This window comes from Corapipo altera, unplaced genomic scaffold (genome assembly GCF_003945725.1).
Source record: "Corapipo altera isolate COAL_440 unplaced genomic scaffold, ASM394572v1 2b, whole genome shotgun sequence".
Lineage (NCBI taxonomy): Eukaryota > Metazoa > Chordata > Aves > Passeriformes > Pipridae > Corapipo > Corapipo altera.
In genome coordinates this window covers 29,672,601-29,687,901 of record NW_020884874.1, presented here as the reverse complement: position 1 = coordinate 29,687,901, position 15,301 = coordinate 29,672,601, and the positions used below count along the sequence as shown (strand labels likewise).

The window sequence follows — 15,301 nt, the reverse complement described above, 5'->3', positions numbered from 1 at the left end:
GTTAAACTTCAGATGCTTCAATATGAACTTTCTTTGAGATATGTTGTAAGACAAGGCCATCTTTTATAGTTTTCATAGAGAGACACCTATTTTCAGTCAGCTAAAAGCTTTAGTAAAAGACACATAATATCTGCTAATAGAGCCAAGTTTCTCATAATGTCAATACCTTGGATTTTTCTTGATATCAGTTAGTATTATTTATCTATTTTAGAAAAATATATTTTCTAGAACACTTCTTGCTTCTCTATCTCCAAATGTTTCTCTGCTGCAGTTTTTCTTCATAGTTGAGTTCAATTGCAACAAAATATTCGAAGAAAACCAGGGCTGTTCCTTTGACTCAGAACTGGCTTTAGAATTTGGAAAACAATTTTTAAATATAGCCATTTCCTGTTCAGTTTATACAATGTTTAAAACAACTTATGGACCCTGTCACCTCTTCCTCAAATTAAGGCATCATTGAGTGCTAGTATTAGGGCTCAAAGCCCTGTAGTAGGTCTTAAGATCAACAAAAGTCTTTGTTTTAGTACATGGCATACATAGGAAAGTTACATTGAAATCTTACAAGAATGTAGCTTCTTATTGTATAGCCCAGTTTAGTTTCACTTGCTAAACACATGAGTAATTGTTTGATTTCACAGGAATTAAAATAAAATCTGTGGAATTAATGCTAATTTTTTAAGCTTCTTGTGAATGCTTTTATGTGGAAGCTTGTAAATTAATTATGTGTTTTATTTGCTGAATTCAATAGCTGGCAGTTTACTAACCTACAGGACTTGAACACTTGCAGTACTTGTTATGTCTTCAGCATGCTGCGTTTTCTTTCACAGTCTCACAAGTATATGATTCAGGCGCTAGTGTTATATGAAAGTTGGCCACTTCCTGAGAATCACACTCTCTCTGTTCAGGAACTGGAAGAAGAGGAGAAAGATGAAATCAAAGGTAGGTTGACCTAAGCACATATTTATTCAAATGCATCATGTTACTGATATTTAAAAAAATCCCATATTTCTAGAAGCAACACTTTTTCATTTATTCATTGCTTGAGTGAAATAATTAGGGAACAAAGCTTTTTGTTCTGTAGGTCTTAGAAATTGCATGAATCTACAGCTTCAGTTCACAAATTATAAAGAAATCTGAGAGTACAGTGCAGAACTCACCTTAGCTTCTTAGGGCTCATCTTTAGGCAGAGATCTGGAAAGTTCTAGAAGTATGACTGCTTTTACAGTCAGAGAGACTGATGAAGTCCCAATGCCCTGACAAAGTATATCCAAACATAAAAATTTCTACTGAATCTACAGAAACATACCTACTGGTAATTTAAGAAAATGCACTGACAAGAGGGGGGAAAAAAGGCCTGGTTTGGGATATATCTTGCTTCTGTACTTCTAGGAGAAGAATTTAGCAGGAGGAAAGATTAGGAGAGGTCTCAAGTACAGTATATTCAAGCCAGCAAAGGGACAGAGAAATTACAAAAGTTTTTTTTTCCCCCTTATTCTCTTAGCATTTCTTGTAAACAGACAGAAAACACCAAACCCAAGATGTATTAAAAGCAGTTAGAATACTAGTCAGTATCCTATAAATTAGATGAATGTCTCATATTTGCTTCTTCTTTTAACATTGGATCAACATGGAGTTTTTTAGATCTTAATTATGTTAAAGTTTGTCATGCCTGAGAGAGGCAAGGCTGCTGCCACTGCACACCCCCAGGTCCAACTATTAGTGAGGCTGAAGCACATGCAGGTAGACACGCATGCACACTATGTATCTCTATCTATCTATCTCTATCTATCTATCTCTATCTATGCATTACCAGCTACACAGATCACAGACAGACAGTCAGAGCACTCTCACAAGCACAGACACAGACAGCACCAGCGACTTCATCCTGCTTTCCCCTCTCTGGCTGGAAAGAATGGAAGTTCACTAGAGAGACTATATGTAAAGGTGGATCCTTCCACCCACTGGACTTAGACACCTAGTCTGCACAATAGCTGGCCCCTGCATCCCCTGTGAGGCTGCAGCCCTACTCCAGCTGCTAGTGCAGGCTGTCATCCACACACACACACATGCACCTGATTGCCCTGTGCTCTCACCGCTAGGTTCCTGCAGAACCTAAAATATTAATTTCCACCATTCAGTTAATGTCCTGTATCATTAATATTAAAGATCTATAACTCAATTTTTAAAATAAGTAATGAGTAATAAGCAGAAATTATTTGCATTATCCTTCCTCATAAACATATACTTACTAAAATCCTTAAATTTTCTTAGAACAATTTGATCTTTATTTACTAGTGGTATATCACACTCTAGTTACATATTTCTACTTCAATGTCTGGTGGGTTTTTTTGTTTTAATTTCTAGTACCCTGGACTGAAGTTAGATTCAGCAGCAGTAATTGCTGATGTACATTATATAATTTCTTTGATTTAGGATGTGAGCAATATTTGAGATTTTCTTCAGTCTTCCTTCAGTTATCATTACACAACTTTACAAAGATGTATATTGTTTATTTACTGTAGTCCCTAGTCAGTTTTAGTAGTGTTTGAGGAGCTATGTCATGTAGGGTTACAGTCCTGTACACAGGTTTTTACTGGCAATTTCACCTGCTTGTAGTTTACTGCGTTTTTCACAAAATCATCTTTTCTTCTTGGATGATTCCATTTACTCTCCTAATTTTCTCTTTAATGATAGACTGCTTCTTATAATACACATCCTATTTCATAGTCTTTATTCTTTGGAGTCGGCTGTATAGTAACAGCTTGCACTTAACATACCAGTCATGCTACTGGTGTTTATCCTTTTGTACAGCTGTTTCCATGTCTATAAAACCACAGGTCGAAGGAGGTCATTTAATCTTTAAATTTCTTCACTACTTTTCAGCTCATATTATTGAAACTTGTCCATGTCATCCTCATGTTTAGTCCTAGGTAGCAGTATTCCAGTTCATAGCTTCCCTTTTCCATGTTAACTGATGCTCATTTGCAGTCAAATGTACTTAAGCCACAGTCAGTGATAACGAGCGCTTTTTGTTTTAGGATTATTTTAAAGTGTAATTTCTGTGTCCTCTCATAATTGCTGCCTTTCAAGGTAGCACAAGTTCATTTTACAGTTCTTATTAACTGTGTGTTTCTGTTTATACAAGGATACCAGCAGATTTAAACTGAGTTTAAAAACCACTTATATCAAGAGGTTTAAACATTATCTCTCACTGTATTTACTATTTAATATTTATTTTACATACCCCTGTTAACAGTAATATTTATCTGGAGTGTGTATTATAGTTAAGTGGTTTTGGGAAAAAACAAACATTTAATCTTTTTTTTGATTGGGAACTAGTCTTAAATCAACTTGAAAACTGAGTTTTACCATTTGAATCTGACAGCACCACTTGTTAAACACACAATTCATATAATAGTAATGTTGACATGTAACCAAAAAGGTATTGTCTCACCATGTGATTTTTAAGAAAGCTGCAGTGCGCTGGATGAAAAATTTCTGCAACAGATTTTCACCATTTCAAGTATCACTTTTTCACATAAGGCAACAGTGCCATCTGGAGTTAATTTTGTATTAAAACTAATTTATCATGGCAAAAGTGTATTTCAACTTTGTATTAACAGTTACTAAAGTTCTCTGGCGTACAGATACTGTGATAATTTTGTATCTGTTGATGTTTGTACTTGTGAAAAGAACTGTGTTATTGTTTTAGTTTAACAAGACACAAATGTTTGCTAAGGAGGGCATGCTAGGATAAAAAGAAACCGAACTCCTCCCTCTAAGTTATTATAACTTTGAAATTAGGAGGCCTCAGGTGAAAAGGTGTGGAAAAGAAAAATAACAGCTCTTTATTAACATATATATATATATATATATATATATATATATATATATATATATATATAACAAACCTGAACAAGCAACCACAACTTTCAAAACAAGTCCTACTTCCCCTCTCCGTGTAACCCCCCCAAGCAGGGGCCACTCGCACATTTCTGAAAACAAGGGGTGCAGTGTCTCACTGGCAGGCAGCAGGGAGGTGTTAGCAGGCATCCTCGAGGTGGCAACTGCCGTGGCTCTCCTGTGACAGTCAGGGGCCATCCGTGAGTCCACACCCCCACTCCCATGCCTCTCTGCAGTTTTGATTCTTTTCTCTCCATTTTCTCTTTTTTTTTTTTTCTCCTTCCATTGGGAATTGTTAATGCAGCAGGTCTTCAATGGAAAAATAGTAAAAAATAAGTAAGGCTTGGATTATAAATTCTTGTGTAAAAGAGGAACAATTAACAGGCAATCTTGCAACTGCTAGTGCCATTTTAAGATCCATGACTATGTGAACAAAATCCCTTTAAGATTCATCTTGTATATATGATTTTCAACTATTATCGTTTTGGGTTCTTTGGTTTTATTTTTCTTGTAGTAAGATCATAAGTTTTATTGTGCAACTGTCCCAACCCCGAGTTGAATCATCATTGTGTGCTGAATGCTGACTACAGTATGTTTTACATATTGCCTTAAATTAACTCAAGAGTATAAGCTGTTGTTAAAAGAAGGCTGTCATTCAACTGGGAAAGCAAGGGGAGATAGGGCGCCCAATCCAGGTATTAGAGATAGGTTTGAAAAGGCAGGACAGGTAATAACCTTTGGAATATTCCCTTTTATCCTCCAGGGCTGGGTATGTTCCTCCCACTGGTTTTATTTTCCCACGGGAGAACTTGCTGGCTCATGCCAATGACAGGGTTCCATGAGATGTTTAACAGGATGTTCAGTTCTGTCTCTCTTTATCTCTCTCCCAGCTTCCCTGTCAGTAGTGATTAATCACTTGCCTGGTGTTCAATGAACAAATAGATCACTGAGGATAAATGATGGTGCTTTAGACCTCTAAGTCATGCTCTAACCCCACACTAGTACTGCAACCATATTGGTGGTTTGCTCCTACCCTGGTGTATTTTTACTGTAACTTTAGTGTCTGGATAAGCCAAACTTTGTAAAGATTTTTGACATTGCTATCCATTGAGTCCTTATGAGGGTCCAGTCAGAGATGGGAAAAGCAACATCTGAACTTCTCAATCTTTTTGTAACAAAATCTGAAAGTCCCTCATGGGATGACTAACAGTCATTACTGTCAACTACTGGGTAATCCCACTAAATGCTCAGAGCTCATTTCAGACAGCAAGGAGCATGATATCTTATCAAAGAAATTTTCAGAAGACTCCACTGTATTTTACCTGTGAATAAGATCGATTCTCTCTAATTTGAATTTCATAAATCAAGAGTAGTTCTCTATCTTGCCTAAAAAAGAGAATTGATGCATCTCATTCTGAAGTTATGAGTTTCAGATAGAAATCATTTGGTGTAATTGTTTATCTTGTCATAGGCAGGACATCAAACTGGACGATCACTATGTTCCCTTTTGGAATCAGACTAAATGAATTTCTGAATAAATAATTGAAGAGCAGTAGAGAAGCTAATTTTAAGAGTTGCTGTTGGCTGTGTGTCATCACTGTTGGTCTGTGTGATGCCCAAGCTTTTCTTGGTGCTGTACAGATATAAAAACTGCCACTGAAAGTTTGTGATGATTGATGCATAAGCTGTGAGCTGGAATGACCTTTTACTTTCTGTATCATCTCCCTTTCTTATTATACCCCATACAAAGCATTTGCCTGGCATAGCCCTTAAAAAAAACCCAAGGAACTACTTACATCTCCCTTTGAGTCAGAGTGGGTGGGTTGCATGCTATAGTGCCAGACTGCAACCAGTGCCCTCTCCAGGTATATCTGGAGGATGATTCCAAAGCTGGGGAGACTGCCTGCTCTGCTGAGGGAGTGGGAAGGGCTGGGAGAACCTGGCCAGTGCAGCATACTGTTAGCTAAGAGAGCTCAATTGAATCCTATCCTAAGGATTCATATCAGGAGTTAAAGAAGGTAACCTCATTCAAGCCCTGTCAATTCATATGCTTGCTTGTTATTTGCTAACTCCTCTGTGTATACAATAAGTTTTGAGCATCAAAATGTTAAAATTCAGAGTGGTAAAATATTTATCAGAATCAGAAAAAGCTTGTGATATCCCATGACATAGAAAGTCTCTGTCTGATATAATTTAGCTAGCTACATGGAATGCCTTTGAGTGTTTGTGTAAACACTAAATAATTTATCTCTAAAAATTAATAATTCCTTGAATAATGCATGTACACCAGCCTGATTTATGGTGCTACCATGTTATGATAATGTGAAATTAAATGGAAAGCCAATTATGTAACCATAACTTCCAGTAATGTAATCACAATTTGCTTTATATTTGCATTTCCTCTGGAATTGTTTTAGTATATTCAATATTTGTGGAGACTGCTTTAGTTTTTGCTTTCATTCTTTAATGTATGCCTTGGTAGCATTGAATGAATGAAAGCTTAGCACTTTGGTGTCATTGTATATTTATTAGGCAGCATGAGGAGATAAGAATAATATCCTTCCTTTGACAATTCTTTAGGATTTAAAGTACAATGTATGATGTAATGCACATATATATCATATAATATATATTTGTATGTGGAGTTATATGTGTATAATAAATACGTTTATGTACATTTATTATTTGCAATTGTATATATCCATATAACCTCAGCCATGATGTTGCAGATCTGATCCAAAGCTTGTTAATTGTGCAGCACGGTGATTTGTCCTCAGTGGAAAGAAATTAGAAAAGCATAGATTAAGTGAAAGATACCTTATTATTATCATCACACTGTGAAACAATCACTCATATCCACTTTTTTCTAAGAGAAATCCTCTGGTTTATTGTATTGACTAAATCTAGGTTTTCAGCATTTGTCTCAATGTTTCAAACAGTATGAAGATGGAAGAAAATGGAGATTTCAGGCTCAGTTTTTTAATCTTTCTCATAGTGTTTTGGATTGATTCCTGGTTGTTTCAAGTGACATGTTCCTTCTGCTATTAAATTTATATGCTATTACAGGCTTTATTTATTAATTTATTTCAACAAGAATATGACATGCAAAAAGTCTTGTTAACAGCTCCCTCCAGCTAAGACATTGCAGAATAAGTGTCAATTCTCAGTATCTTTAATTCAAATATATAGTATACACATGTACTGATAATATAATTAATTAAAAATGTTCTCAGATAGTTCTGAGAATGATAATTTCACATTTCTTAAATATGCATCAAATCTCAAATATGTTTCTTTGCCTTAACTTCCTTGCATTTTTGGTGGGATGTATCCTTCTTTCTGTTCTTCACAGTCTCAGTATTTCAGACAGCGAGAATATTGACTTTACCTGTTTCAAGCTTCTTACCTTCCTGGTGCATAACAGTAACAGAGATTGTGTGAGACTATGTGAGGGAAGTAAGAGTCAGGCTGTGATTCTGTTAATTTCAGTCTTTATACTGACACATACACAATGTAACAATGCAGTGACTGATGGCAGGGACCATGGCAAACTCATGGTTAAGCCCTGGGTAAAGTGCTGTTTAGGACAGATTAGGCTGTCGCAGTATGTCCACCTTTTAAGTCTGTTTTGAAAAAATTGTTCTCACATTTTTTCTTGGTAGTATTTGAAAGTGTCAATGGATTAACTGGCTGTTCTTTGTCTCTCTGTATGGCTATTTTGTGTTGTTATTTCAGCCTGAGTATTATATGAAGAATTATATTTATGGATAATAGTGATATTCCCTAATTCATCATGCATTAAAACTACATCTGAGTAATACATGGGGGAAAGGAAGAGAAGCATAGCTTCTCCTAATGCTCATTTCTTTTGAAGGACAAGAGTTTGCAAATATTCCTAGATCAACCAGAAAACAAAGAGCATCTGAGAAGATAGAAAAAGAGAAGTCCCAAAGAGGATCAGTTGAATTTCAGGTGAGAACAAAGACAACAACTGGATTTGTTGAATGTGCCATCATTGTAGTGAACATAAATACATTCTCGGGTCTGCAGATTAGTACTGCTAGCATTTCTAGTGTATCCCTTGCATTTCTCTGTGTTCTGCTTTGCCACCTTTTTAGATTTAGACCTGTAAAAAGCTGAATTACAAAGGTTGAATGTAAAAGATGTGCATCCTGGATTTAGAGGTGCAATGTGCTCATTTCTTTGTTTGTGTATAAAGGAACTAGTGGTTGTTCCTTTTGTTGGTGTAGTTTCTGTCTCTGCTGAAAGTTTATTAAATGAATTCACCATATTTGCATCCCATTAGTCCCTCATTGTAGTGGCTTTCATGGCTTCCTAAGGAGATGAAATAGGTCTTTCCACTACAGTCAGTTCCTGTCTCATATATCACAATTGTCATTAGCTTGCAGATGTAGAGTGGCAGAAGAATTCCTATCTGCTTGCTTACTTGGAGATTATTCTCATCTGTGGTAGGGTAATCTGAGTGTTTTGTGGCTGACCAAAAGGCTATTGCCAGCCTTTATGCCTTAAAAGGAATAATGTTATTGAGTGCAAACAGATTAATGAAAGGCAATGAAGAAACTGACAGCTCCTTGTGTAATGGTATTGCTTTTCTGGGAGTTTTGCTGCCTCATGGCAGGTAGTTCAAGGGGAGAACAGCTCCATAGAATTTTTCATGAAGAAATCTCAACTGAATTTTTTTGTTGACTAAACCTGCAAACTTCCCTGTGACTCATATTCACGCCTAATTATAGGGAGTTCTTGAATAGTGCCTTAATCCTTCTTTCAGAGCAGTTTGAGTGGCTGCAGTTTAGCTTTTTGGCCACAGAAAGCCAATGAAGCTTCAGGCTATGTCAGATACCTTCCTTCAGCTCCATTGGTGGGGTATACTGGGGATGCGGGGATGATGGTTCTTGGGAGTTCTTCAGTCCACCACTGAAACAGATACAAGTTTCAAGATGGAGCTCTTGTAAATAAAGAAGATGCCCACCTTTAGTCTCAAATAAGAGCTGAACTCCTAACTCTACTTCTAAATCTTGGGCTTAAAGCTTCTTCAGATGATACGGTTCACAGAAATATATGCAGCACAGTATCTCGTTCATTGGTCAGACAGAATAGTCTCCTTCAGCTCAGGCACTACTTACCCTTTGGTTCTGAAGAAGGTATGTGTTAAGGTGCTTCAGAGAGTTTGGGAAGTGATTGGAAAAGAACCTGATAAGACAAGCAAGATTTTTTTCTACACAAAAAGCCCACTTAAATATAATAAAGCTTCTAGTAAAAAACCTTGTGGAAGGAAAGGAAAGTTGAGAGGAGGGGAGAGAAGTGGAGGGGAGGGGGAAGGGGAAAAGGAAGGGGAGGAGGAAGAGGAAATAGAAATGAAAAGCAAAGGAAAGGAGAAGGGAAGGGAAAGGGAATGTGGAAGACACTGTATGGGAGTGGGGGAGAAACATGTAAACAAAGTACCTCAAAGAGCTTCCACACATTGCAGAGTAATCTTCCTTTCCTTTGGCAGCCACTCTTTGTGTCATAATGCATGCAAAACTACCAGGATACAAAAACATGACTTCATTCGAAAGAGTGGTAATAGATGTATGCCAGTGAACACATTGTGTTTATGATACTTTCAGCAATCAACTTCGAGCAAACCGCACTGGACTTTACGTGTAGTTAGTGAACAGAAAGAGGTAGACGTTCTGGAGATGAAGAAAGACACCCAGAAAGCAGATGAGATCAGAGCCATAAAACAAGCATGGGAGTCTGCAGAGCCAGGAAGAGCTGTCAAGGTAATATCAGAGTGGTATCTTTGCAGTGGTGTCTTCTGCACAAGTTCCAGGAGCTATTGTGATGGTAGAGCAGTTTCCACAACAGGGACCTTCTTAGGGCTGTTCTCTTCACCACTCTATGGAAGATAGGAAATTTTACACAGTTTAAAGAATTAAAAGTGCATGAATTCTGGGCAGTAATCCAGATCATCTATTTCAGGCCTCTGTAGATCACTGAGACTTTAGATTCTACTTTACAAAACATACAAAAGTTTCTCTTTAGAAAGCCTCTTCACAATTGCAAAGCTGCTGATTGTGACAGGTTTAACGTTTAACATGAACAGATTCTGTTGAGAAATACACTGCTAAAATGATTTCTCTTGAAGAACTGGCACCTGGTCATGTCACCACTCACACTGTCCCCTGCAGCCAGGATCCTCAAATTCATTCTGGGTTGCAGGTTATCTATGAGCCTGTACATGTTCTGTATGAATTCACTAATTCAGCTGTCAGCTACAGCTGGACAATTTTGATGTGACGTATGCCTAAGACGGAAAAATAATACATGTTCTTTCTACTAAAGCAAAAAATTGCACTGCTAATTCAGAATTGGAAGCATCATTACCAAAAAAAAAGAGAAAAGAAAACAAAAGAAAAAGAAAAGAACAAAATGTAGTCTTTAAACTATCACCACCACTACCATTGTCCATTGAAAGATTCTCAACCAGAATCCCCACCTTAGAAGCATTTTGTCTTTTTTATATTAACTTTCAGAAATGAACATCAGACATGGGTCTTTCCAGTTACACTTTCAGGTTTTCTAAGTTTTTTTCAGTGTGTTCAAAGCTCAAAACTTTTTCTGACAGTACTCTATTAAATGGTCTAAGGAGAGTTGCAGCTCTGCAGTGGTGATTGGTTGTGCTGAGACTGAAAATGCAGGTGCAGCCTCCTAAAGATTAGCTGGAAATGAATCCCATTTGATGTGTAAAGAGTCTCTTCAGAATGCTAGTTCTATCACCACATCCTTTTTTGATCAGAAAATCAACTGAATTGCAACTACAGGGTTCCATTTTGAAAACTCCTTCAGTCTGTGACATTTTTCTAAAACAGCTATCATTAAGAAAATTGCAGCACATGGCATATGCTAAAAACAAGGTCTAAATTGGGGTCTGCTATCCACCTTAAGTAGCTTTCTCTTGCCTTCCTTCTTGATCACCCTGCCACAATGTCTGCCCATTCCAGGGGTCACGGACTTTCTAACTCTGGGAATTGGGTGTCTGACTCCAGGGTGACCTTTGTCTTCTGTCGGTTCTGGCAATCTCAACCCTTAAGAAAACTCCCAATGAGCCAAAGTCACCTTCTGAAAAGATATAGAAGTGCTGATGTCTGGTTTTGGCCATAGAGGTAATTGAGTCTGAAAGAATTTGCACCCAAAGGTCCCATTTCTCAGGAGGAAGCCTAAATCACCAGGCTATAGGAGCCCCTAAGAGAAAGTGGTATTTCCCTAAGGAGCTGCAGTAGCTGTACATTCAGCTTGGAGGGAATCTTGATTTTCAGTTCTGGAGGTTTTGTTTTGAATCCAAATATTATTTAAGCTTCCCAGAGATCAGTGACTTTCCAGTATTTCACTGGACAGTGATCTTAAGTGTAAGTATTCAATGTCTCAGGACTGATTCACTGGGACCCTGGCATCTTTTCTGATTCCAGCCCCAGGCAGAGTTGCATACTGCACCCTAATGTTAGGTCTTATTGACCACTTATAGAATCCTTCTTTTGAAAATTCTTTGGGATTTAAAGTATGCAGTAGAAGTTTTCTTATCCGGATTAAAACTTTGATCTCTAGGCTTTTCAGGAACGTGTGCGTTTTATTAATAAGTGTGCTGTGAGAGATTCAGAGGAGGCCATAGCTGGGACTGAGACCACCAGCGTAACACCTGCTTCAGGAGAAGGAGGTAAGGGTATAACTTTCTGTGTCTTCAGTTCCTTAGGAAAGATTTCTGCATTAAATACTAGTAGTAAATGGATAAAACAGCCTTGATAAAGATGTCCAAATGCACAATGGCACACTTGCCCTCTGTCTTCTCTATCCCCTCTTTGTTTTAATTGTTTCACTGCTCTATTTTCCAGGCTCTTGGAGGCTGCCAAATTACCATTATGCAAACTTCAGGTAGTCCTTCTGTAGTAGAATTCTAACCCTTAATTAACCAGAAATTTTTGGAAGTTCAGTGGAAAATACTTACTCACTCAATTCCAAGTTAGGTACCAGAGTTCATTTGTGTAGAAATGCTAAAAAAGTGTTTAGCAGCTGAAATAGCATGTCATTAAGAGACTAATACATGTAATGTGCATTTTTTATGTTAATGTTCATGGAAACTGTTCACAGACAGTGTTCTGGAATGGAGGTGTCAAAAAGTGCATGCATACTGAGTAGCATCAGCTTCCTGGCAGCTTTTCCATAAGTGCTAATTTTATTTAGTGGTTACAACTTCTACAGAGTCTTCATATGTGTTCCCTGCTAGTTACTGGACTGTGATGAGAAGGTGAACTGGGTAGAAGGCTGCAAGCTTTTTGCTGTTTCTTTTCTTCTGTGAATAATGGTGAGATAAGGCCATCACAAAAAAAAAAAAAAAAAATAATACCCAGTTTGATTGTGACAATATCTGGTCATGGCTCATGTGCATGGCATAGAACCTTTGACCAGTACGTAAGATTAGTACTTTTACATCCAGATAAGTAATCTTCATGCCTTAAACAAACATAGGATTGTTTATTTGAAAAAATGTTATTTCCTCTAAGTTACTGGGTAAGTACTTCAAAATTAATGGTTGTCTACCAAGCGCTTTGTTCTAAACTAAGTGTTTAGAGTCTAATATAAAGTCTTATGAAGTAAAGAGTGATACCCCGATGACTGTAAGTTGTTATGGTTCAATTCCATAGAGTGCAACAATACGCAATAATATGATGGAACATTTCTGTAATATTCAGTACCTTAAATGAGAATTTTTGTATTCTGGAGAATACTTTTGTGAAAGGCAGTGTCTAAGGCACTTCCAAAGATCCAAGTCACCCTTCGAGACCACCAGAGAAGGCTGGCATATTTGTCTATGTATATACAATATATATATAGACTGTAATTTTTTTAATGCTCAGAAACCTCTTTTCTATTTTTGGTGAAAAAATTCCAGTAATATTTTTCAAATATTTCAATTGGTTACTGCTACAGGTAGACTAAGAAGAGAGTTTTTATGGAAAAAAACTACTCTGGTCATCATTAAATCTCATCAGATTTCACAGGCATTTTCAGCACATTCAGAAAAATTAAAAGAATGAAGTATTGGAATAATCACAACACAGCTCAGCCCAGTGCAATGCTTAATATCAGATATGTTATTGTGTCATGATAACTCTACAATAAAACATAGCATGGTTACTATCCATGTGGTTAAAAAACCCTGAGACTTCAGAATACAAATTTTAATATGTCATGAGACCGTTTTTCTTTAGACTGGTATTTCCTAAACTAAATGTCTACTTCAAAGGGAATATATATTTTTTCAATCTATGGACAGGACTGGGCAATCAGATTTTTATTGATTTTTTTTTTTAAAATAAAAGAATATGATTCCTAGCTGATTATAAGTTGTTCTTGTATTCTTTAGGCACTGCAAATTCAGTGTTCTTGTTTAGATTTACAAACTTTCTTGAGTAAAGCAGATGTAGCTAAAATACGTATATTAGTTTCATTTTAGCATATGTGGGGGTTTTGCAGCATATTTGATTCTATCATGAGTGTTAGAAATAAAAGGGCAGAAATATTATATCCTCTCCAAGCCATATTCCCATTTAATGGCGTATTTTACTGAGCCAAAAGAAGAAAAATTTATATAAGAATTTAGATGGAGCTCCTAGCATAACCAAATAACCAGGTTAATCTGCTCTGGTTTATATTTTCTTACCACAGGAAAGAAAGCCCCACAAGCAGCTATTGACTCAAGATTACAAAGGCAGAAAAAAAAATGGGAGCTTATAGACCTTAGTCCTTACATGAGGTAAACTGCCTTAACATAATAAATGTTGAAAGACCTGAATCACTGCACTGCATGTAATGAGTATGTGACATAAACATTTGAAGAATGCACATGCAGGCAAATATACTTATTTCAGTGTTTGTCTTGAAAGAAGCACATATGAAGTTTATCAGGACATTATGCTAGTTTAAAATACTGTGTTTAACAAATGCAGTTCAGTTAATAATAATAATAGTTAACAGCTGAAATAACTATATTAATTATATTTCCTATTCAAAAAACCTGTGTTGTTTATTACAAGTGTTGACGTGAACTTATGGAGCTATTTACTTGCACCTTTGTATTTGCTGTGCTGCAGCTAGAACCCACTTCATGCTTAAGTCCATTTGTATTCAATGTAACATTTCTGCATCTCTTTGATTTTCAAAAGACCTTAGAACATGCTGACAAAAATGTCCAAATTTAATTTTAAATTGAAAGAGAAACAGGTGTTATATTGAAGTGAATAACATTGAAATAGTAGAAAATATAGCAAAATATCTTCCACAGGCTTGAATCTTGTAAGCATTTAATTTGTCTTCAAGTCCTTGACTTTGACACTAGTCATTCAAGTCAAAATGTAAAAAATATATTGTCCATTTAGCTGCCATTATGCCAAAAGCAAAAAAAAAAATAAAATTACATTTGTCTCAATGCAGAATTATAATATCAAAAACTTCTGGAAATATATTTCTTGCAAATTAAAAGTAAGTGTCACATGTAGGAGTTTTTCATGTGCTCAAAGATGAGCATTTTTTTATAAATACTTTTAAAATAGACACTCAAGTATAAGAAAACCTGGCCTGAGTGTTATATATAAGCAGAGGAAAAGTGACTCCTTAACCATATCTAACCATACAATGGTGATGTTGCCAAATATAAGCATATAAGTGTTAAGCAAAATATACAAGACCCAGAGTTGTTTTTGAAATGAGACAAATATCTTTGTATTTCCTTCAGAAAAACAAGGTCTGAATCTGTGCTGAGAAATGAGTCTATTATTCAACAGCAACAGATACGTAAAGAGGAAAAATTTAACCATTTTAGAGAACTTCAGGAGTTGGCTTTGGAGCAAAGACAAAAAGAAGAAAATGACAGAGCTTTATTGAAGCAAAATATACTTGAAATGTATGAGAAACTGCAGGTAGGTTGTCAAGATTACTTTCCAGTAACTATTACTGTGATGTCCACCACTAGGCTGAATATCTTGATCAGCCATCATCAAAACTGTTGTATTCAGTACCAGTAGTTAGAAGTCATGAACAAGCTTGAAATTTTGCTTGGGCAAAGGTTAAAACTGAAAGTTCTAAAGGGAAAAAAAACCAGTACTATACAACCTCCTTAATATGATGTTCTTAGTACTTGCTTGATACAGCTCTCTGCAAAACACTATTTTAAGAATATCACCATAAAAGGTTGGTTATATTGAGCATTTGACATTCATGACCAGGTGCATATTAGGTAAAGTATCTCTAGTTTTACTATTTTTTTGGTTATAGAATTGTAGAGGCTTTTTAGAAAGTAATTTTAAAAAAATTTATATAAGGGGCGAGTTGCTCTTAATGTGTC

At 36.3% G+C, this 15,301-nt stretch overlaps 1 protein-coding gene across 6 annotated transcripts in view; it reads left to right on the top strand.

Moving 5' to 3' along the window:
- Nucleotides 1-15,301, top strand: part of ADGB (androglobin) — a 105,271-nt gene that overhangs the window by 88,375 nt on the left and 1,595 nt on the right. For all 6 annotated transcript variants that reach the window (XM_027633783.1, XM_027633769.1, XM_027633787.1 and 3 more), the window contains 6 exons: nt 828-939; nt 7,778-7,875; nt 9,531-9,686; nt 11,509-11,617; nt 13,627-13,714; nt 14,693-14,876. In XM_027633783.1, coding sequence (XP_027489584.1) covers nt 828-939; nt 7,778-7,875; nt 9,531-9,686; nt 11,509-11,617; nt 13,627-13,714; nt 14,693-14,876 — 747 coding nt within the window. The remainder of the gene's footprint in view (nt 1-827; nt 940-7,777; nt 7,876-9,530; nt 9,687-11,508; nt 11,618-13,626; nt 13,715-14,692; nt 14,877-15,301) is intronic.